General features: G+C 32.2%; 1 protein-coding gene across 2 annotated transcripts in view; it reads right to left on the bottom strand.

Moving 5' to 3' along the window:
- The window catches only part of LOC139486772 (nicotinamidase-like), a 32,139-nt gene extending 7,460 nt beyond the window's left edge, over nucleotides 1-24,679 (bottom strand). The window contains exons 1-5 of one of the 2 annotated variants that reach the window (XM_071271730.1): nucleotides 24,312-24,679; nucleotides 11,414-11,540; nucleotides 4,365-4,421; nucleotides 3,422-3,661; nucleotides 842-970 (exon numbers count right to left, since the gene is read on the bottom strand). In XM_071271730.1, coding sequence (XP_071127831.1) covers nucleotides 842-970; nucleotides 3,422-3,661; nucleotides 4,365-4,421; nucleotides 11,414-11,540; nucleotides 24,312-24,415 — 657 coding nt within the window. In that variant the 5' untranslated portion in view covers nucleotides 24,416-24,679. Of the gene's footprint in view, nucleotides 1-841; nucleotides 971-3,421; nucleotides 3,662-4,364; nucleotides 4,422-11,413; nucleotides 11,541-12,784; nucleotides 12,949-24,311 lie in introns of those variants that run through there. The other variant, XM_071271729.1, reaches the window with a different exon arrangement.
- Nucleotides 24,680-25,181: the final 502 nt, after the last annotated feature.

The raw sequence follows: 25,181 nt of genomic DNA, 5'->3' as shown, positions 1-25,181 counted from the left end.
TATAACAGACATAAGTTAATGTTATTTTGCAGCTTAAAAAGACAATAGAATTTTAATTATATGTTACTTGATAGTTACCAATTCATAGTTTGAAAATAAGCCTTAAAAGGAATAGGGGCAATAAGGCCCTTATTTGGCCCAAAAATTACTGCAAATTTAAAAGTTATCATAGATTTTCTTAAATTACTGAAAACTGACTAAGGTACAAGGTATTCAGAAAAACAAAACAAATTTGACATTGAATAAGTTACCATGGCAACAAATCCTAACTTAATTTGCATATTTTGTAAAATTTTATGCTTTTTCCTTGCTTTTCATAAAATTTTAAGTATATTTTAGATGGAAAAAGTATGTCCGCACCCAAGAAACAACTTTATATTTGGTGAGATAATGTCAACAGTTATGATAAAGCTTCTGTTAAATTATTTTGTTGTTTCTTTGCTGCACACCATGTTTCCATAATGGAAATAAAGGTAGAACACAGCATAAATTCTGTACTTTTCATCATGTTCATCGTTTTTGTGAAAACAGTTAATTGTTACATCATCAGATAAAAATCTGTATGTTTTCATTTATATTTCTTGACCCTTATGCATTTCTAAACATTATGTGCCAATTTGAAATAGTTCTCAAACGTTTTATTTTCTTAGGCCAAAACCAGGCCTCAATACCCCTACTTCTTTGTTAATTCCATTTTTTCTCTCATAAAACATAGTGTAAAAATAGTTAACAACTTCTTTCTTGCTAGATGTATCCTGTGTTTAAACTTTGTTTGCATTTTTCTCAATTCTCAAACAGCATATGCATCTGTCTAAAAAGATTTTCACATCAATAACTTTACCTTCAATTCTGTATGTAACTCTGATCCCCATGAACCCTGAATACAATGTGATGGCCAGAGTTTCTGTACAGTTGGAGGTGGACCTTCAAATATCACAGTATCCATAGGTTTGGCCTCGGAACACAAGATCTGTAAATAAAATGTACTTTTATTTTTCTTTCAGAATAAGGATTTTAGTATCATATTAGGCTTAAATTAAAATATTGTTTGTTTGCACTTTACCGACCGACCCTATAAATTTGTTCTGACTGAAAATCTTTTATTTGTATTTACCAGCAATAATTATTTTTATTTATTTTTTCGTTCCTACCGAAATTTTATATTTGTATTTCCCGCTCAAAACTTTTTTACCGGAATCCTCGTATAAGGTTAAGTCCATTTGGTATCATGTAAGCGTTTGGCATGAACACTTGCATTTAGAGATTCAAAGCATCTGATTGAATTTGATGTTGAAAAGTTTTGAAATCATGATATGACGAACGTTGCCCTGTGTCCTTATACTTGAAGAGCAGGGTTAATTAAAAAAAGTTCTTCCAATACAAAATTATTAACGTGTGTATAAAATATTTTGTTAACGAACGTTGTATCCTATGTAGGGATGGCCTTTGTTGATCCATAGATCAGGATGATTATGTTAATACTGCCTCCGACCAGCTTTGACATTTTTTATCTGACATGAACCAAAGTCCTGTAAATTGGAGAATAATTGGCAGTAACATACCTGCCAACTGTCACTATTTGTGGGGGATTTGACCGGATTTCCCCCATGGAGGCTCAAAAATTGAAATTTTGAAAGAGCCATTGTGTCCACAATTTAAACAAAACAATTAATTTTACAATGACATTAGGCTAATAAAAGTATGAAGAAGCCAAAAAACAACATTAAAATGTATTTGCAGGCCCCCTTGAAGTTTTTTTTAGGACTATGACAGCCATCTTGCACGCAAAACCCCCATGGGCATTTTGAAAAGTTGGCATTTTACTGAGTAAAATCGCCAAGTTTTCCTTATAGACCATTTATAAATGCGATGTAAAATATGTGACAATTGAGTTTCAAGTCTTGCAGATTTTTATTGATAACACCGGGACACACAAAAATTTAAGCACTCGGTCTCTAGGGTTGTAAGTAAAATAAGACAAATGCTTAGTTTTAAATGTAGCTCTTTTAACTGGTTGCATGAGGATGATGGTGGGAAATGCACTGCCGGGCAGTGGTTCTATATTCTAGTCAAATATTCTTTTTATTTCACAGATATCATCTCTGATAATTTAAGTTCAGATTTTGATAAAATTGGTAGAATGTTGGAATAAAACATGCTAGAGATTGCACATTGTACAACTGTTTCACAAACCGTGCTATAAAATTTTGTCAAATAATATGATATCAATAAACATTTCAGTCGAGTTAAGCGTACAAGGTACATGTACGTAGTACAGAATATTACTATTAGTGCAAGTTAAAACTCTTAAAAGTTCCAGGCATATAAACGTTGAAAATATGCCGCACAGCCCTATATTTTGATATTTGAAAACAAAATAGTAGTGCATATGAATTAACTTCACATTCTACATGATAAGTTTTTTTCATAACTTCCTTGGACTATTATACTTATAGTCCCAGAAACTGTAATAATAGTAAAGATCAGTAAAATCATACTTAAACAAAAGCAATACAGACAAAAATGATATCATGCAGATTTTGTATCTATAAAATAAAATATTATACCTACCTGCCTACCCATGACAAAAAATGTACCAAGCCAGGTTTTTTTGGGAGAAAGAAAAATAAATTTTTTACCTACCTACCCTGTTTCAAAAAATAGGGTCGGAAAAGTGCAAACAAACAATATTTTAATTTAGGCCTTACTGTTTGTTGATCATTGATTTTCATGGGTACCAATTTTTGTGAATTGAGGAAACTTTGTATTTTTGTGCATTTTTGATCTTGTGGTTTTACTGCATACAAGCCTATACAAAATTTGTTTTTAGTTGAACATTCAAATTTGTGGTTCACCTGTAACGACGAAATCATCAAAAATTGATATCCCATGTACAATAATGATTCCACAGTACTAAAAACTATATCAGATTGTAAAGCTGTAAATAAGAAATATTATGAGTGTTTCTATTCGCTAGATATTAAAATCAAATAATCACAGGAACTAAACTTAATGATCGCCAAAGGTGACTGGATTTTCGACTGAGTGAATATATTTCATCACAGCTGGCGACTGTAAAATATTTTGCAGTGAATCCCATTTCTACCCTTTCCCCTGCAGTACAAACAAAAACTGTTCTCAATTACAGAAAGAATTTCTGGTAACCGGTAAGTTCATTTTAATTACTAAAACCCCAATTGGACAACTTAGTTTTCCAAGGAGAGTCACAAGTTAACATATTAATACCCTTCTCTAAACATATGTTCTTTTTTACCGGTAAGTGTTTAGTGTTTTCATCTAAACTGCTGAATCTGCATTGCTTCAGTGATGCATATCAGTTGTCCAGAGAGTCATAATAAGCCTGTATTTGATGACAACTTGTCAGGTGACAACTTTTTTAGCCTTCTTCTTAAAATCTTACCTTATTAGTTGAGTGTAGTTTTCGTTTATCTATATTGTCTATAAATGATATATGATTTGATGGATGCCAGTCTCTTGTATACACAACCAGGTCAAAGTTGACAGTATCAAGGACAGAATTAATAGCTGGAATGACCCCAAGGCCATCTTGACCAGCAGGACAGTTACGAAGGGCAAGGCTACCATCTAAAAAATCATTCTGCACATCCACCACTATCAAAGCAGAGACTGGCTGTAATATCTGTGAAAAAGAAAAAAATACAATTGTTATTTTCTTAAATTAAATGATTGTGGACTTTTTTGAGATGTTCAATGAATTTATTCCTTCTTTTTTTTCATTTTGGATGGGTTTTTTTGTGTCTTTTCTTCATTTTCACAGTTGAGTATTATTTTCAACTGTCATTTTAGCATGCACATGCAGCATACTCCATTTATCTAAAAACCTGTTAACCATGTAGTGTGTTACTGTACCAATAACTAGGTACACTCATGTGATCATGAGAAGTTGAGCATTATTTTTTCTTCTTTCAAAAGCAACTCTCAAAACTTTGAAACAGCAACTTGAGTTTATCTGCTAGACCAAAATTCATGACCCTTATAATTGTTGTTTTTTGTTATTTCTTGATATTTTTCTATCCTTTATCATGAATGTGGTATGGATGCATGGTTGATGTTTAATTACAGATGAATCTAATTCTTATTCTAATCCCTGTTAACAATTATGAAAACCCATAAACATGTACCTACATTATTTTATGTGACTTTGATGTATTTTAAAATTAGTGATTTCATCTTCAGCTTTGCAACTTACAAGAAATAAGCATAGTTTAGCAGAATTATTCCAATGAATATACAATTGGAAAATTATCTGTAAACTCTGATTTCTGCCTGCCACCTTGACCTCAATATATACTCTAGATCTTACATGTATTTTTAGCCTTTACCTGTTTCAACCAATAAAAGCATGTTTCCAGAAAATCTTTTTTACTTAATCTGTCATCCTGTAATAAAAGAAGAACATCATTATACCATTAATTATAGTGTGATTAAAGGGTGGTTAACCATCAACACCTATAAGACACCTACAAACTCCATTATCTATACCTTAAGCAATATTATCATCCAGCTTAAAATCATAAATCTTAATTATAAACTGAAATATAAATTGATAAACTTTTTATAGGAGCAGATTAATAAGTAAGAGTATTAACTCTATGTTAACAAGCTTGAAATCTGAACTGATCATGACTGTCTAGTCCGAAATTGTTTGAGCTAATCAAGTCTAACAAACTCTAAAAGCCTGCCAGAGGTCAGAGTAATCACAAACCATGCTCATCTTTTCTGAAAAACATAGAGAATCACCAATTTTTATAATTTAGAAAAGTTTTCAAAAAGAAATTAAACATTGCCACATATTAATTTGTCTGTCCTTATTTAGAAACTTATTTTGTTAGTGCATCATGTTACTCAATGTTTTAAAGTTTTTAAAAAGGCATTAATTAGGTATGAGATAGACAAAAATTTATAATTGGATTCTTTTTGTTTCAATTATCAATCAAAGAGAAAATTTTAAATAATGTTCCATTATAAGCAGTTAGTTTGGGCTAAATTTGTCAAAAAAAAGCCCCAAAACATCACTGACGTTTTTTACACTTGCAAGTGAATAATTTGACCTCATGTATATGTGAAACTTTATTCATGTGAACTTCAATTTAGCTTCATAGTTTGAGATGGGCTACGCATGTAACAGACGTGATCAGCTATTAAAACTATTAAAAGGAAAAGAGTTTCAACATTGAAATAAGGGTGAAACTTTATGTTCATTAGTTATAGTTCAATCCATCATTCTTATACGTTATTTAGCAATAACATGAAATCAAACAGACTTAGAAAAATCCACTTCCATATGGTTGTTGTATCTATTTATATTTTCTTGATGTTTATTTCAAATTAAAATACCATTTGCAGTCTTAGGAGGTCATTTTAGCGGTTAAATAGATGGCATCAAATGTAATATGTACACAAGAAATGCTGATGTGTTTTATCAAGTCCATGCATTGTTAAATGTTTATTTAAGAATTTTTATAATTTAATGGATGATCTTGTAAAATTTGTCAAAAATCTATTTTCAGCCTATTTTGGAATGTCAAAATCAATACTTTATTCTGATAAAAAATTTGAAAAAAAAAAATCTTTATCACATTCTTACATATTTTTTAATCAACTTTAAATATTTCTATCTTAAAAAATTGAACTTAATAAACTGTGGGCAAAATAGGGTCCTTACAAAACTTACTCCTTTGTACCAAAAATTACAATAATTGCATTAAGTTTTCACTCATACAATGACAGTGAAAGGAAAATATATTGGGCACATGCAAGAACCTAAAAAAATAATTTAGTTACATTTATTAAAGGCATTTTTCATATAGACATCCACTGTGGTAAATTTAGTCAGTGGATTCTTGCAAGTGCTCTACATGTATGTGTATTGGTTCCTCAACAATCAGCTAATAGACTATTTTCATATTACCGACTTTTGACTCTGGTTTATATTATTTTTCAACAGGTTAATTACCTATGACATCCTGGTACTCAGTCAATTAAGAACAGTCATAATAAGTAAAATCAAGCTTTTAATCTGTACAATTCTAGGGTAAAATATACTGCTTTATATTTTCTTTACATGAAAAATAGCATAAACTGGAGTCAAAAGTTGGTAATATGAAAATAGTCTATTGACAGAAATCTGTGAATTTTTCACATTAACATGTCACGTAGATTGAGGTTTTTTCGTAAACTGAAAATTTTTAAAATAAACAATGCATCATTGAAGTCATTCCAGTGCTGGACAGTAGAAACTTTAAGGACTGCCAGTAGACTAGCACTAGCATCAATGTAATAGAAGAATTCCCCCACCCCCTCAATAATTAAATATGCTACTGATTTCAATATGCATGACACATCTACACTAAATGTCAAAAGTTGGTAAATCAACATACATAAAACATTAAATAACATTAAAAGAAAAAAAAAATGCCTAATAAAATCAATGAGTACAGAAAGTCCACAGAGTACTTTACCATTAATTACTGAAATGAATATCAATGTTTTCCACGAAAAAATAAATGAATTGTTTAGAACCGGGGTTTATCACTTTAAATGAATGTGCAAGTTTAAACATGAATTTATTAATCAGATATCATGATAAAAAAGATTACTTAAAGGAAATTATGTTACAACAATTATAAGACTTAATTGCATGTTTGCAAGACTGAATCAATAAGTTACAAAAAGAACTATTTATGGTCATAAAAAATTCTTCTTTGACTACAGATTACATTGTTTTCATGAAGATCCTTTAAATATTGAACCATTCAAATTATACCCAACCTTTTACAGCATAGAGAACATTTACTGTTATAAATCAATTAAACAATGTTTATTTTATAGTGAATTAAAAACCTATACTCTGCAACCATTTCAACATGAAATTTTCATTTTCAAAAATTAAATCTTTTTTTTTCTCTTTGGTTTTGTAAAACATTTTTTTCCAGTGTTGAAATCACTTCTAGATTTCTTTCATCTTATCATTAATTAAAACAGGTAGAAAACATTCGCTAATGACCTGATTTTATTAATCTGCTTTAATGAACATGAAATAGATCAATATAAAATCTACTCTTCTGAAAAAGAATATAACAAGTTAGTACATAAAACATGTTGTGTAAAATGATTGGCCATTATTGATTGTATAATCAAATTCTACATAAAACTAGCATTAGACAATCAAATTCTAAATTTATATCACAACCAATTGATGACACTTCAACACGCTGAAGCCTGTTTTTAAGAATTCGCCTGACGCACTACATTTAACCACCATCTTCCGTTGAATAGAAGAAGCGAGATATAATTAGTCTTAAGATCCTTATTTTTCTGATTTATGATTGCCTTTAATTTTTTCTTTTGCACATGGTTTTTATAATATTTTTCATATTGAACCATGTTTGGTTATTTGAAATACATATAAGTAAGGTAGTAGCCAGTTTTCACTATTTTTAAAAGGTATTTCAAAATACCATGTGAATAGAATTATAATAAAATCATTCATTTAAACTTCAATTGTGTCAATAATTTTGAGGGACTGTGGTGACCAAATGACTGAAGTAGTTTGTGGACCTCTTCTAATATAGATCACTGGACCTCTTCTTGTATAGATCACAGGACCTCTTCTGATATAGATCATTGGAACTGTTCTAATATAGATAATTGGAACTGTTCTAATATAGATCACTGGACCTGTTCTAATATAGATCACTGGAACTGTTCTTAGGGGGTATCATTGGGGGGTTCTGATCCCGGTTCCCGCTTACTATTTAGTCAGATTCCCGTATCCTGCTTACACTATGTACGTAAGCAATTCTCATTTTTTTGTCATTTCCCAGGTCCCGCTAGACCTCGTTTCCCGTTTTCACGACACAATAGTTTGACTTTCACGTGTCACGCTTACAAAAAATGGGCAATCCCGCGTCACGCTTAGACCCCAATGAGACCCACTTCTTATAAAGATCACTGGACCTCTTCTAATATAGATTATTAGACCTCTTTTTATATAGATCACAGGACCATTTCTAATATACAACACTGGATATCATCTAATATAGATCACTGGACCTGTTGTAATATAGATCCTTGGACCTGTTCTAATATAGATCACTGGACCTGTTCTAATATAGATCACTGGACCTGTTCTAACAAAGATCACTGGACCTGTTCTAATATAGATCATTGGACCTGTTCTAATATAGATCATTGGACCTGTTCTAATATAGATCATTGGACCTGTTCTAATATAGATCATTGCCATTGGACCTGTTCTAATATAGATATCGGACCTGTTCTAATATAGATCATTGAACCTGTTATAATATAAATCACTGGACCTGTTCCAATATAGATCACTGGACCTCTTCTAATATAGATCACTGGACATGTTCTAATATAGATCGCTGGACCTGTTCTAATATAGATCACTGGACCTGTTCTAATATAGATCACATGACCTGTTCTAAACTGGACCTGTTCTAATGTAGATCATTGGACCTGTTCTAATATAGATCAGTGGACCTGTTATAATATAGATCATTGGATCTCTTCTAATATAGATCACTGACCTGTTCTAATATAGATCACTGGACCTGTTCTAATACAGATCACTGGACCTGTTCTAATATAGATCACTGGACCTGTTCTAATATAGATCACTGGACCTGTTCTAATATAGATCACTGGACCTGTTCTAATATAGATCACTGGACATCTTCTTATGTAGATCATTGGACCTGTTCTAATATAGATCACTGGACCTCTTCTAATATAGGTCATTGGACCTGTTCTAATATATATCACTGGACCTGTTCTAATATAGATCACTGGATCTGTTCTAATACAGATCACTAGAACTGTTCTAATATAGATCACTGGACCTCTTCTAATATAGATCACTGGACCTGATCTAATATAGATCACTGGACATCTTCTTATGCAGATCATTGGACATGTTCTAATATATATCACTGGACCTCTCTCTTCTAATATAGATCATTGGACCTGTTATAATAAAGATCACTAGACCTGTTCTAATATAGATCACTGGAACTGTTCTTATATAGATCACTGGACCTGTTCTAATATAGGTCATTGGACCTGTTCTAATATAGATCACTGGACCTCTCTTTTCTAATATAGATCACTTCTGAATGTCAACTATGGTTGTCGGTCATTTGAAAAGGTGTGTTAGACTAGGATCTCCTATATATAGCTACCATAAGACAATTTAGAGAGGTACTAGGTCCTATTTATTAGTCCAATCTTTTACCTATCAGGGATTCATGGTAGCAAAATGAAATGTACTGTGGATTTATTATAACTGTATTCTTTAGATACCAGTTTTCATGGATTTGGAAGGAACATGTGAACCACAAATCTAAATGTTCATCATTCATGAGATTAGCAAACATTTTCTATAAGCTTGTTTGAAGAATCAAAAAAGCTGTAAAATCAAATATCCACATACTTTTTTTCCTTAATCCTAAAAATTGGTACCAACTTAAACAAATGAATTAACAGTATACAAAGTGGAATTAAAATGATTCAAATCAATTCCACCACCAACCCCACCCCAAAAAGATGCTTAACTTGACCTTAATAATTTCTCTGGACATAGAAAATATTTTCATCAATATTTGCTGGTCAAAGCCCTTATTGAATATAATTACTGGTCAATGTTTATTGATATGAAATTAATCAGAAAATTTAAACTTTGACATTTAAACATCAATGCCAATACAATAACAAAGCAGGTACTTAGAACCATATTTACTTTCAAACAAGACAACTTTCCTTTGATATGACATCAATACTAAATATATATGGGCCCAATATGATACTATTATTAGGTCCGGAGACCTTGGACTAGTATTTAACAGTCTGATAGCACTATCCTATTTTAACATCTCTGTATATACCCCCTGTTAAAGGAATAAAACCAATGTTCTGATACTACAATCAATACAATTGTAAATGAAGTTGATGACTTTTCCAATACACACAGGTAACAACACCGTCAGGCTAATTTTCTTACTAAGTAAGCACAGCTTCTAGTTCATGTACATAGAAATATTCTGTATCATTAATCACAACATACCTGGGGATAGTTTCATTTTGAATATATAATGACTTTATATATATAAAGATGTTACATACACCTGTCAAGAAATGTCATTCTTGTGTACGATCAGGGTACATCACTTTGGATTTATTGTAAAACCAATGGTACTTTTTGTTTCAGTTGAATTATTTTATTTTCCATACATGGTGACAATTGGTGTAACAAAGGGTTCACAAAGGCAGACTTAATGGGAGGGGGCAGGGTGCCAGACCCCCTTTATGGAGCTACATTTATAGTTAATGCAGACTTTTTTGCTGTTCCACAACAAACACTGCCTAGTTTGGGAGCCATGGGCGCCTTTTTTTTCAAAATCCTGGCTCAGCAGTTTAAATAGTAGTCAAATGACTGTGTTATTTAAAATGTTTATGGTAAAACGTCAGTACTACTTAAAATGTTTGATCAGTTATTAAGTTTGATTAGGGCTTATCACATCTCTTCCTATTTAATAGTTGTACCTAGAGATATAGCCTGTTTAAAACCAAGAAAAACATTCCAAACTATATTAGATCAATAAATTATCAGCTTTCCTTTAACAAATGTTTGTCAAGTTTATTTTAAAAAGCAAGATAATAGGTAAATTGTTACTTTGCTGTGGGTTTCATCAAGTGTAGGAATGTTGTGTACTGCAAAGAGAGGTTTATCTTTTAGTTATATATATATATATATATCATATAAAAAATAAATGGAGAATGTGTCCCCATGGACAGATGATACACAGAGTATAGGTTTCATAATGTTTGGTTGGGGCAAACTTAAGTTACAGAACGGAAACTAAAACTTTTGCAATTTTTCGATTTATAATTATAAACCTAACCAAAACAACTCACAAAACCAAGATGGCGGACTACCAAAATAGCGTCTTCCACCTGTTCCTGACCGACTGCACAAAAATATTTAAACACTTACCAAACACCTTTAGGCATTGAGCAGACTGAGGGAGGGCTGTAAAGCCAGTCAAAGTAGTTAGACACTTCCATCATCAATTGTTAAAGTGACACTTGTGTTTGTGGTAATAAGCGTGTATAAACTTCGTAATATTTGGTTATGGCAACTTAATTAAGTTAGAAAACGGAAACTAAAAATTTTGCATTTATTTCCATGTATAAAGGGGCATAACTCGTATCTCAAGGACTTTGGGTCATGTCATTCTGAATAGGTGAATTGCTTGTATCATCTGTCTCTGGTCCATGTTGTCAAACGCTAATTTGATATATCTTCTAAATAATCATATCTATGTCAAAATATATAAATATAAGGTACCTGATCTTGATCTAGTAGTTTTAACAGTTCTGCCTTATAGTCAGAATTAACAGTGTAGGATTCTGTACCGTCAGAGAAAACTGCTGACAAAAGATTATCTAATTCCTTTCCATCTAAATACCCATCTCTGAAAATAAAGATTTTAAATGAAGTACTCACTCAATACATGTTTTTTTCCAATGTACCATAAAAATAGAACAGAAAGGATATACCAGGATTCATTATTGTTAGTTGGATACCAACTTTGAGTCTTTCTTGGTTTTCGTGGGTACAGGCAGGGAGCTAGGTGAACCATGAATTTAAATGTTCAACAGATTGTATGCAGACTTTGGCAAAACCACAAAAATTACATCTCAACGAAAAGGCAAGTTTTCTGCAATCTAAGAAAAATTGGTACCCATGGGAAAAAAAATAATCTACAGTATGGGGTATTTATCCATGACACTGTATTTCTGCTGCACCTTACAAGGAAAATATAAGGTTCAAGTTGCCAAAAAATAAATGATAAACTGTAAAATTTCTGATATCAAAAGTTGGTACTTATTACCCTGGTACAGAAATCATAGGAATGTGAAACAATGTTCCTGCAAATGGTCATCTCTGGGTTTTTTTTATAAAGCAGTAAAATTGTTATGAAATATTAGAAATTGAACTGTGAGCTTTTGCACATTAATGATACATTCATTCCTTAAATGTAAGAAATTTAAAAGTATAGGGTACATTAGAACTTGTATCTCAGTTATTTCAGACCTGTGTAAAACAACATTAATATAATACAGCCATCAATATTGTAGTAACGCACTAATTTACAAATGAGTCAAAAAAAAACTTTTTTCTTCATGAAATTTCTTTTGAAGAGTTACATTTGTTTGAACTTTTAATAATACATTGAAATTAGATTTTCTGAAGATTTCAATTTTTACTGTAGCTGTTTTGGAGAAATTTTGTATAAAATGGTTGAAGACCAATTTGTGGCCTTTCGGCTTTTGTCTAGCTAGATGCTCTTTGGTCGGGTTGTTGTATCTTTGACATATTCCCCATTTCCATTCTCAATAAAAATTTTTATCATATATAGGTTACATAGGTAAAAGGTATTATTAATTATAGATTACTGACTGATGGTTTTTCTAACAGAGGGCATTTCAGATTAGCTACAATCTCTATGAAGAGCAACAACTCTGAGATGAGATGTAACCTAGAAACATCCTCAAGTTTAAAAGACTAATTAATAAATTATCAAATGTGTTTGCTATTGTTTTCCTAGATAATGTCAATGATGTAAGCTCATGACTTCATATATTCTATCTTTACTGAGAAAAACCCATATCACAAGAGAAGAGCGAAATGAAAAAGCATAACAAATACTCCTACCTGTTTTCATCAAACAAGTGGAAACACCAAGCACATTGCTGTGTATCAAACATTTTTTGTTTTGCTTTGAAGCTGTTTATAAAATCATTTTGTGCCTTCATTATATCCATTTTAAATTCTATGTAAAGAGTTATACAACAGGATTAAAATACTTATAGTTTTACATTTTGTACTTTGATATAAGAGGTTTATAATCCTACTAATACATATGACTATGTGTTATGATAAGGTTTTATATTAAAAGATTTAACCAGAAAATTACATGATTATTATAAACTTTGGACCAGAAAATTAATGATGACCCATGATGTATCTAATGTGACACCATCTTATAATGACTCAACACAAACATGTAAACTGCATATATGTCATAAATTACACACCTACATGTATTTAAATTTAAGTAAAATAATTTTCCTGATAAGATTTGGTTAAAACCATTTTTCTACTTTTCAAATTATTTTCTGCTAAAATTGATTATCAATTATAAATAGTCAATACACATGTATATGAAATGACATGTACATAGAAATTGATCCCCAACAGCAGTGCGAGAAATCTCCTCTGGTCAATAGGGGTAATAAGTAAGAAACATATATGGATAGCATAGATACTTGAGACCTGGCAAACATTGAGTGATATTTCCATAGTCAGTAGGAGTATTTTGACAATTGTCAGGCCTTCAATTGTCAAATTTCATGGATTTTAGGTCTACTGAACGAATTTCAATGTGGCGCTTTTCTTGACAATGGTATTCCTTCCTCCTTATATGGTAATTTAAAAATTAAATTAGAGTTTATACATATTTGATAAATTCCTAGGGTATGTACTTTCCCTGGTTTTATTTTCATTAATGATAAGGTTAGTTTTCCATCTTGGCAGCTTGGCAGTTTGGTTTTAATTAAGAGATTAAGGGATATGTATTAGATCATAGATAGGAAACAGCAGGATGACAGCATGGATGTTATCAGAGAAACATCTGTATATAATTTTGATAGGATGGTCAGTTGTTGTTTGAGCATGGCACTGTTAGCAGTCATATTTGTACTTGTGGAAAATTTATTCAGCCCACCCACCGTTTCCCCAGCTGCACCTTAAAAATTTTAATAGTCATAGTTTAATGTCAGTTATTTTTTATATGTATATTTAAAAGGGGCTACTCATAACAATATGTGATTTGTTTGTTTTAGTTTTATGTTTTTCATTCAATTTGGCCTACTTAATTTCAGGGAAATTATTTTCCCCCAATTCATTCATACATCTTATAAATTATTAAGGCTTTGTTTTATTTAAGGGTGATAATTAAGTTAGTTTTGGTACCGGTTAGGATCTACCGCAGGAATTCTCATTTTTCAAATTTATACCCGTCTGGGCTCTACCAGTCAGGTTCTAATAGTACCTGTTGGGATCTACCGCAGGAATTCTCATTTTTCAAAATTCATACTTGTCTGGGCTCTACCACTCAGGTTCTAAAAGTACCTGCTGGGATCTACCGCAGGAACAAGAATGCACATGCTGAAATGTCTGCTTTACTGATGAAACATTTTGCAATGTGCTGAACAGTCCTTACTAAAGAACTGCAGCAATGGGATAAACATTCCTTAGTAAAATAAACTGCAGCAATTTGCTGAACAGTCCTTAGTAAAGAACTGTAGCATTGTGCTGAACAGTCCTTAGTAAAGAGTTGCAGCTGTGCTGAACAGTCCTTATTAAAGAACTGCAGCAATGTGCTGAACAGCCCTAATAGTAAAAAATTGCAGCAATGTGCTGAACAGTCCTTATTAAAGAACTGCAGTATTGTGCTGAACAGTCTTAGGTAACAAACTCAACTACAGCAATGTGCTGAACAGTCCTTAGAAAAGAATTACAGCAATGTGCTGAACAGTCCTTAGTAAAAGAATTGCAGCAATGTGCTGAACAGTCCTTAGTAAAGAACTGCAGCAATGTGCTGAACAGTCCTTAAGTAACAAACTCAACTACAGCAATGTGCTGAATAATCCTTAGTAAAGAATTGCAGCAATGTGCTGAACAATCCTTAGTAAATAATTGCAGCGATGTGCTGAACAGTCCTTAGTAAAGAACTGCAGCAGTATGATGAACAGTCCTTAGTAAAAGAATTGCAGCAATGTGCTGAACAGTCCTTAGTAATGAACTGCAACAATGTGCTGAACAGTCCTTAGTAAAGAATTAAAAACATTACTGCATAAACTGCTAAAAATTACCTAATTGAAAAATTCAATAAAACAAGACCAAATATGGAAAACTAGAGGCTCTCAAGAGCCTGTGTCACTCACCTGTTACTGTATTTACTGATGTCAGCCATCTTGGTTGGTAGGCGGGGTCATTAGACACTTTTTTTAAATAGATACCCTAGTAATGATTGTGGCCAAGTTTGGTTAAATTTGGCCCATAGTTTAAGAAAAGGAGATTTTTGTACAAGTTACAAAAATGACAAAAGGTTGTTCAATATTGACTATAAAGGACAATAACTCCTTAAGGGGTTCTCTGACAATTTTGGTCAAGTCTTTATTTATTGACTTATTTGTAGATCTTACTTTGATGAACATTATTGCTGTTGCAGTTTATCTCTGTCTATAAAAGTATTCAAGATAATAACCAACAAGAATGTGTCCTCAGTACACAAATGCCCCAATCGCACTATCATTTTCTATGTTCAGTGGACCGTGAAATTGGGGTAAAATCTCTAATTTGGCATTAAATTAGAAAGATCATATCATAGGGAACATGTGTACCAAGTTTGAAGTCGATTGGACTTCAACTTCATCAAAAACTACCTCGACCAAAAACTTTAACCTGAAGCGGGACAGACGGACAAATGAACAGACGAACGAACGGACAGACAGACGGACGAACGGACGAAAGGACGCACAGACCAGAAAACATAATGCCCCTCTACTATCGTAGGTGGGGCATAAAAATAAAAACTGCAAAATTTCCTTACAATTACCAATTTTAGGGCAGCAACCCAACAACGGGTTGTAGGATTCATCTGAAATTTTGAGAGGGGATAGATCTTATTCTGATGGACATTTAAATCTTGAAAGATTTGCCCTCAATGTCTTAGTTTCAAAGATATAAAGCAACAAGAATGTGTCCAAAGTACACGAATGCCCCACTCGCACTATCATTTTCCATGTTCAATGGACCGTGAAATTGGATAAAAAATATAATTAGGCATTAAAATTAGAAAGATAATATCATAGGGAACATGTGTACTAAGTTTCAAGTTGATTGGACTTCAACTTCATCAAAAACTACCTTGACCAAAAACTTTAACCTGAAGCGGGACAGATGGACGAACGAACAGACGAACGAACGGACAGACAGACAGACGGACGAACGGACGCACAGACCAGAAAACATAATGCCCCTCTACTATCGTAGGTGGGGCATAAAAACAGCATTTTACCACTATGTTCTAATTTTAGCCATGTCAGCCATTTTGTTTGGTAGGTGGGGTCATCGGACACATTTTTTAAAACTACATGTATATACCTACCACAATTATGATTGTGGCCAAGTAAGTTTAAATTTGGCCCAGTAGTTTTCAGAGAAGAACATTTTTGTACAAGTTGAAAACTAGAGGCTCTAAAGAGCCTGTGTCGCTCACCTTGGTCTATGTGAATATTAAAGGAAGCAGATGGATTCATGACAAAATTGTGTTTTGGTGATGTGTTTGTACATCTTACTTTACTGAACATTCTTGCTGCTTAAAATTATGGATTAATTTGGCCCAGTAGTTTCAGAGTAGAAGATTTTTGTAAAATATTACTAAGATTTACGAAAAATGGTTAAAAATTGACTATAAAGGGCAATAACTCCTAAAGGGGTCAATTGACCATTTCAGTCATGTTGACTTATTTGTAAATCTTACTTTGCTGAACAATATTGCATTTGCTGTTTACTGTTTATCTCTATCTATAATAATATTCAAGATAATAACAAAAAACAGCAAAATTTCCTTAAAATTACTAATTCAGGGGCAGCAACCCAACAACGGGTTATCCGATTCATCTGAAAATTTCAGGGCAGATAGATCTGCACCTGTTTAACAATTCTACCCCATGTCAGATTTGCTCTAAATGCTTTGGTTTTTGAGTTATAAGCCAAAAACTGCATTTTACCCCTATGTTCTATTTTTAGCCATGGCGGCCATCTTGGATGGTTGGCCGAGTCATCTGACATTTTTTAAACTAGATACCCCAATGATGATTGTGGCCAAGTTTGGTTTAATTTGGCCCAGTAGTTTCAGAGGAGAAGATTTTTGTAAAAGTTAACGACGACGCCAGACGCCGGAGGCCAAGTGATGAGAAAAGCTCACATGGCCTTTAGGCCAGGTGAGCTAAAAATGATGAAAAAGTTGTATAAATTGTCTATAAAGGGCAATAACTCCTTAAGGGCTTGACTGACAATTTTGGTAATGTTGACTTATTTGTAGGTCTTATTTTGCTGAACATTATTGCTGTTTACAGTTTATCTCTATCTATAATAGTATTCAAGATAATAACCAATCAAAGAGCAGATTGCTCTGAGGGATACCATTGCCATTGTTTTCATTGACACATGTATACATTTAGCTGGATACTATTATTTTCAAAACTAATTCAACTGCACATGTAAAATGTAATTTACGTAATTTGAATAGTTACAAAATAGTCAATCCCGGTTAAAAGTGTATGAACAGTGTACTAAGGCCTATTGTGTTTTATTTTTGTACTATCAATTCCAAGTTTACTTTCCACAGCAGTCACTGAGACTCAGAGTGAGAGAAGTATTTCACTTCGTATCTTATCACCTTTTTTCCTACGTTAATTCTTGGAGGAACCCCATTCCTATCTCTTTAAATATTTAATTTCCTTTGGGTCAATGATCATGACTCCTTTCCGTACACATTCCTCGGTTTAAATTGCGATCGTTTTTAATATAATACGACGTTTATTGGCAAAACGAGTTCATTTTTCTCAACGTAATGTTTTGATTCAGAATTCACGGAAGTGACTTCCGGAAGGGAGACAACTCGAAACGATAATATGGAAGACCCCATTTTGCCTGAAGGGATGTTGAAAAAAAACCTTAACGATGTGGACTTATCTATTTTAATTATAAATGATGCATATGATTTAAAATTATGCAACAACAATAACCCTCAATAGCAGACAAACATAGAAAGGATCCCATGAGTTATAACTTAATCAATCGAATGGGGAATCCAGAGCAACCATTTAACCTAGTACCCCTTGAAGTCAAGAAAACTATATGCATGCGCATAATTACCTAAACAAACCCTAGTAAGAACGTATATTAAACCTAAATGGTTCTCTATTTTTTATGGAAGTACTATATCAAATATCAGTTTAATAACAGTGACATATAAGTAAAACTCCACTTCAGTTCTTATATGACAGAAATAGATTTATCGGAATTCAGAGAACTCTCGCATTTTTATCACAACTGGGGAATTCCCTCTGACGTGTTTCTAAAGGAGTAGGTCCGGTAAGGGCCGATATTGGCCTCAAATTTCAAGTTCATCTAACGAAAGATTTTGGACACTTTTTAAACACTTAAGTGTCTATTTCAATTGATTCAATTAGTTTATGTGAAAGATTTTAACTGATTTAGTTATTAAAAATGCTCTGATTCAAGCTTAAATATGAAAAATATATCAAATATGCCAAAAAACGTCACTTTTCAGATGGTTTTTGTCAAAAATGAAAGTGGCCGCATCCGTGTTCATCCTCAACCTTTATATATGTTATGTATAATCATAAAATACAACTTACATTTCAATATTATGGATGAACACAAATGCGCCCACTTTCATTTAAGACGGAAACCGACTAAAATTTAACTAAAATGCTTAAATTGTGAAGATTTTAGCAATTTAGCATGACTTAATGATGCTAGTACCCGATATATATGCATTGTATTGTCAAAAACAGCCCATATTTATGAAGCAGAATCATTTTACTTTCCAGTAAATATCTCAAAGATTACCTTTTCACAATTTTGTAAAACTGCTTTATTTTGGAGCCAAAAAGGGGTCTTACTGAAGCTAATCCTTTATAAAAACACTAAATATAAATACTGCTTGATTCTGATTTTCCCTGTTGTTAAAAACATGCATATAAGTCAAGGGAAATATCAAACATGAAGATTATGAAAAGAACATATAGGAAAGTTGTTTAAGTTCAATCCCTTTATTTGTTTTTACCTTTTAAACCAAGACAATCATAAGAATCTGAGATGGTCCTTAATGTTTAGAATAAAACGGTTGACGTGAGGGCATTGTCCTGAGCCACTGGTATAAGTCTACAGATTGCTTGAAAGCAATCGTATCCCAAAAACTGCAAAATTTCCTTAAAATTACCACTTCAGGGGCAGCAACCCAACAACAGGTTGTCCGATTCCAGACTTGGGGTAATTGTAATCGTTAATCAGCTGTAATTGATTACAATTTTTCAAGTAATCATTGTAATCATTAATCAGTCAAAAATCTGATTACATGTAATTTAATTTAATCAATTACTTTTCAAAATGACCTGTAATCCTGATTACATTTTGATTACATTCTGATTATAATGAAACAAATCTTGAACTGTATTTATGGTCAATAAATGAACCTTTTTGTTATTCTTATTTAATAAATATTTAACAAGTTAAGATAGTTTGGTTTACTTTATCAAGCATGTTAATTGATTTGTATATGTAAAAAATAAGAAGGCCTTAGTAAAAGATATTGTACATATATATATTCACAATTTAAATATGTACATATATATATTTGATATAAAAAAAACTGTTATATTTAAGCAATATTATATTTTTCTTTAACCCTGAATTATAATCTTTTGTTAATATTGTGATTATTGTAAACTTTGAATTGACAGGTAGGAAACCAATTAAGGTTTGTTTTTATTGCAATTTCCAATTGAGTTTAGCTGTCATGGCTGTAGGACAATATATATGATAAAAGATTAATATAAACCTATCAGACATGTGAAAATTTATCTAATTAGCACAAACTAAATTAAAAGTTGGACAAATATCTTGTTTAATATAAGCAAATTTTTGTATGTACTTGAACTGGACATGTAAATTGCATTGACTTATAGTACTTGTATTTTGTTTATAATTTGTTTAAACAATATTCTATTAAATGTTTTATAATTTTTATCTGTTAACTTTATTTCATCCATATTTTAACTTCCAAAACCTGCACCTTGAAATACATATAAAGTCTGGAAGAGGTCAGAAGACAAACAGCAAACTCTTTATAGAGCCATATTCAATTGAAGTCAAAATGATTCAGAGATCAATGATGATAAAGTGTAATGGGTGACACAATGTTCATGTATGTCTGTAGTGAACTTTTGTGGTTTATTAAATAGATGAAGTTTGAAGTAATTAGTTATCATTTTAAAATATATAAAACAAAATTCTTTCTAAAAAGAACTAACGCTATATTAAAAGTTAAATCATTCTCATTATTCAAAATGTTTTTTTTTTTTTAATTCATTGTAATCAGATGTAATCATGATTACTTTGCCAATGTAATCATTAATTTAATCAGACGCTTTCAGAAATGAAGTAATCATTAATTTAATTTAATCGTACAAATGACAAAGTAATTGTAATTTAATCAATTACATTGAAAGTAATCGGACCCATCTCTGTGGACCGATTCGTCTGAAAATTTCAGGGCAGATAGATCTTGACCTGATCAACAATTTCACCCACTGTCAGATTTGCTCTAAATGCTTTGGTTTTAAAGATATAAGCCAAAATATACATTTTACCCCTGAGTTCTATTTTTAGCCATGGCGGCCATCTTGGTTTGATGGCCAGGTCATCGGACACATTTTTAAAACTAGATACCCCAAGGATGATTGTGGCCAAGTTTAGTTAAATTTGGCCCAGTAGTTTCAGAGGAGAAGATTTTTGTAAAAGTTTACGGACGACGGACGCCAAGTGATGAGAAAAGCTCACTTGACATTTCAGGTCAGGTGAGCTAATAATACAAATTATATAGCCTGGAATGTTGGTAAGTCGTTATCCTAAGGACATTTTTTTCTTCTTTTTTCTGTAGACTTAGGTAGCACTCCACAGTTAGAAAATAAAATTAAAAATGAGCCCCAAAATGTTTTATCATCTCCTATTCCTGGATTTCTAATACATTAACCTAACTGTTTGTGTTGTACATGTGCATATGTATGTAATCAGTATCTTCCAGAGATTCAATTTTCCAAAGTTAAAAGGGTGAAAATTAATTCCTTTTATGTGTATCCATGGCAACATTCAGCATTTATTTACCATAAAATATTGCAAAAAGGGGGGTGAACATGTCATATATTCCCCCAAAATTTGGATCAAACTAGAATTTCAATGCCTTTGAGTGATACCTTTTTAGAAACTGTTTTCTTAAATCTTCCTAATGATCAAATAAAAAATGGGTGTCTTTCGCCTCATTTTTTCGTAAAATCCAATCACAAAGTTCGTGCGATAAAAAGTTGGAAAAAAACATTACAATAATTGCCGGACCAATGTATGGTATGGACATGCAAATACGGACTATCATACAGAAAACAGCCTATATTACATACATTACATAAATTTGATGTTCATATAAACCCAATACAAAGGCTATTTTAATACTCAGCTATCCAAAAATGAATTTTATTGCACACTAGCTCTCATATTTAAAAAATCCACAGGGGCCAAAATGCGAAACTACACACCTAACTGTGGAGTGCTACCTTAAGGTGAAATTTTCCCCCTCCTGCCTCAACTTTTTTTATGTTTTCTGTGTTCTACTAGTTGTTACGATGAAAATGGTACCTTAGTTTTTAAAATTGGTTCAGTAATAAAGATTTTATGAAGGTTAGCAGTTGGTGTTGAAACGCGACAAAAAGTGATTTTAAAATAAATGCTGGATCATAGTGAAAAACTTCAAGTCTGTCTCATTTTTGGGGTAAATTTCTAAAACTTTTCCCTTTTTTTTATTTGAAATTATAAAATTACCTTAAAAGAGGACAAATTGTACAAGTTTTAGGTGTTTGAAAGCACTTTAAGGTCATTTTTGCTGTAAATAGCATACCTAACCTTGGTTTAGAAGCTCTCAAGCAGGGTATAAATTTCTAACAGTACTGGCATCATTAAATTTAATTAATGCCAAATTATGATATAAAATCCTGTTAAAAATGTTTATTTGACTTATTCGCATTCAAAAATATAAAGCGATACATTCTGAGATTATCATATAAAGCGCAATCTTTGGTTACAAGGGCAAAGCTAACGGGGTACAAATTTAAGACCGCAACATGTCTAAGTGTCAAAATGTGTATATTTGGTTGCTAAGGACAGTAAACAATAAAATTAACATAAATTGCATTCCTAGCAGTTTTTTTACCTTCAGAACTAAAAAAAGAACATAAAAGACTAAAGATTTGTGGTCAATTTAAACTTTAAAAGTGCATTTCTGTGCTTTCTGATGTGCCATAAGGTAGCACTCCACAGTTAGAAAATAAAATTAAAAATGAGCCCCAAAATGTTTTATCATCTCCTATTCCTGGATTTCTAATACATTAACCTAACTGTTTGTGTTGTACATGTGCATATGTATGTAATCAGTATCTTCCATAGATTCAATTTTCCAAAGTTAAAAGGGTGAAAATTAATTCCTTTTATGTGTATCCATGGCAACATTCAGCATTTATTTACCATAAAATATTGCAAAAAGGGGGGTGAACATGTCATATATCCCCCCAAAATTTGGATCAAACTAGAATTTCAATGCCTTTGAGTGATACCTTTTTAGAAACTGTTTTCTTAAATCTTCCTAATGATCAAATAAAAAATGGGTGTCTTTCGCCTCATTTTTTCGTAAAATCCAATCACAAAGTTCGTGCGATAAAAAGTTGGAAAAAAACATTACAATAATTGCCGGACCAATGTATGGTATGGACATGCAAATACGGACTGTCATACAGAAAACAGCCTATATTACATACATTACATAAACTTGATGTTCATATAAACCCAATACAAAGGCTATTTTAATACTTAGCTATCCAAAAATGAATTTTATTGCACACTAGCTCTCATATTTAAAAAATCCACAGGGGCCAAAATGCGAAACTACACACCTAACTGTGGAGTGCTACCTTAGCTTTGATTTTTTACTACCATGCATTGTCAAGCTTGGTATACGTAACTCATAATTGTTTCTCAGTAACTCAATGTACAATGCTGTCAAATACTGAACCTACTGACCTTGTTTTGTTTACATTCAAATTCCAATGGCATCAAAATCATGTGATGTGAAATCGTTCTACCCAATCAAATTGCTCTACTGTCAATTATGTGACTTTTCAGTCTACCGCAATAAGTCATTGCCAATTACATTATTCGTTTGTGGGATATTGCTTTAAAATAGTTTGCAATAATTAGGTGTTTTATTCAACAGGAAACATCATTTTTTGAGATCTCTTTCGACATCAATGGAATTTTGTATGAATATTTACCTACACCACTAGCCTACAGTCATGATGGTAAGAATATCGATCTTTTTATAATGAATAAAAAATTAATTCTATGAAAAATAAATGCAAATTGTTTTTTTATTAACCTACTCTACATGCTCTATATTCCTGAAACAAAATTATGGCATGGACATCGTTTTTTCATGTAGTTTTCATTTCATTTTGGTTGGGCTGCTTTCGCAGGAAACTCGCGAAAGACATAAGAAGCATGTCATTTTGAAATTCCTAAAAATACGATTTGCTTGACTTGTATTGCCTGCCACAAGATTGATGACGCTGAATGGAATGTACACAAAACAATGGAGGCTAGAAGTGGGATTTTGTGAAGTTTTAGATTGTTTTTCGACATTCAGAAGTCGGGATTGAAACAGGCATTAAAAAATTGGCATTTTTTAGCAATAACTGAGAACAATGAAAACTTACATTTGTACATTTAGAAATGTTTATTTATTCAAAAGTGCAGAAAAACGTATTCTGAAGTGTTTTTCTACGCCGGATGTAGCGTTGTGACGTCAAGGTGTAGTTTCCCCGTGTGTTAAGTTCAAACACAAATACCTAACGAACTGACAAGATGACCGATTTTAGCCTGCGGTAGGATAGTTGAATCACAGGAGCTTGTTACAATTGCCGGGTTTACTATCCATACGGACCCCCCTTAGGGGTTCGTATGGATAGTAAACCCGGCAATTGTAACAAGCTAAGGGGTTCGTATGGATAGTAAACCCGGCAATTGTAACAAGCCCCTGTGGTTGAATAATCTAGTTCACTGTTGTTCTGAATAAAAATTTAATCACTGATTCACATTCAAATGTGATTTTATCTCTTTGAATGTGTATTTACTAATTTCATGCATATATATATGATATAGGGTTACCTGTTCTTCACCTGTTTTACTTTTAGTGTTTACCTGTCCTCAAAGTGGAAAGACGCGTACATATCGGACAACAATAATCATGAATGTAGCTTACCTGTTTTTATCAAATAGATTAAAACACCGTACACATTGCTGTTTATCAAAAACTTTAACTTTACACACAAAATCATTGAAAAATTTTCTCTGTTCAACATCCATCTTCTGTGATCTGCTGTTTGTTTACATCGATTTTTTCATGGTCTGTTTGTTAATGTGTGGTTTTTTAGTATTCATTGATTTTTCGTTTTCACATACAATTTGTACATAAAATCGGTGCCGTAAGTCAGATGTCTCGGAAAGATTGAAGTATTACAACACAAAACGTCAAGAATTTTCCAAATCCTTGAATAGAAACAATAAAATGCTAATGTATCCACTTATTTGCTAATCGAGCAGACGCTAAGATTTAAAATTCCATACTCCTTGGACCTTTAGAATCTTGCCAATTGATTCCGAACAACACTGATAAATCTAATGATTACAAATATACATAAAGAAATATAAGACTACAACGTTCTATATTATAAACCAGTTTTTTATGATTTTAACCAACAACGTGATTGCAGGTGCGGATTCGGGCGAGTTGCACCGAAAAAAAAATGTGAATTCAATCTTTAAAACATTCAATGTGTATGAAATAATGGCTCCGAGTCTTATTGCTAGTTTTCAGCAACACTCTGTAGAATCAATCCCGACACGGTGTATCCGAGTCTTTTATACGGGCAACCGAGTTTTATAGGCAACTGTTGCATATATTTAACGTTTTTATATTCATTTGTCACAGTTTGATTTTTATATGGATTTCATCTTACATATTTGTATTCGCTCATTATTTTGTACATAATTTTTGCAATACACAGGAAAATTTGCATAATATGTTTTCATATGATTAACAAATCAAATCAAATATTTTATTGTCATATAA

The sequence above is a fragment of the Mytilus edulis genome, chromosome 8 (assembly GCF_963676685.1).
Source record: "Mytilus edulis chromosome 8, xbMytEdul2.2, whole genome shotgun sequence".
Classification (NCBI taxonomy): Eukaryota; Metazoa; Mollusca; class Bivalvia; order Mytilida; family Mytilidae; genus Mytilus; species Mytilus edulis.
This window is presented reverse-complemented; position numbering and strand designations above follow the sequence as displayed.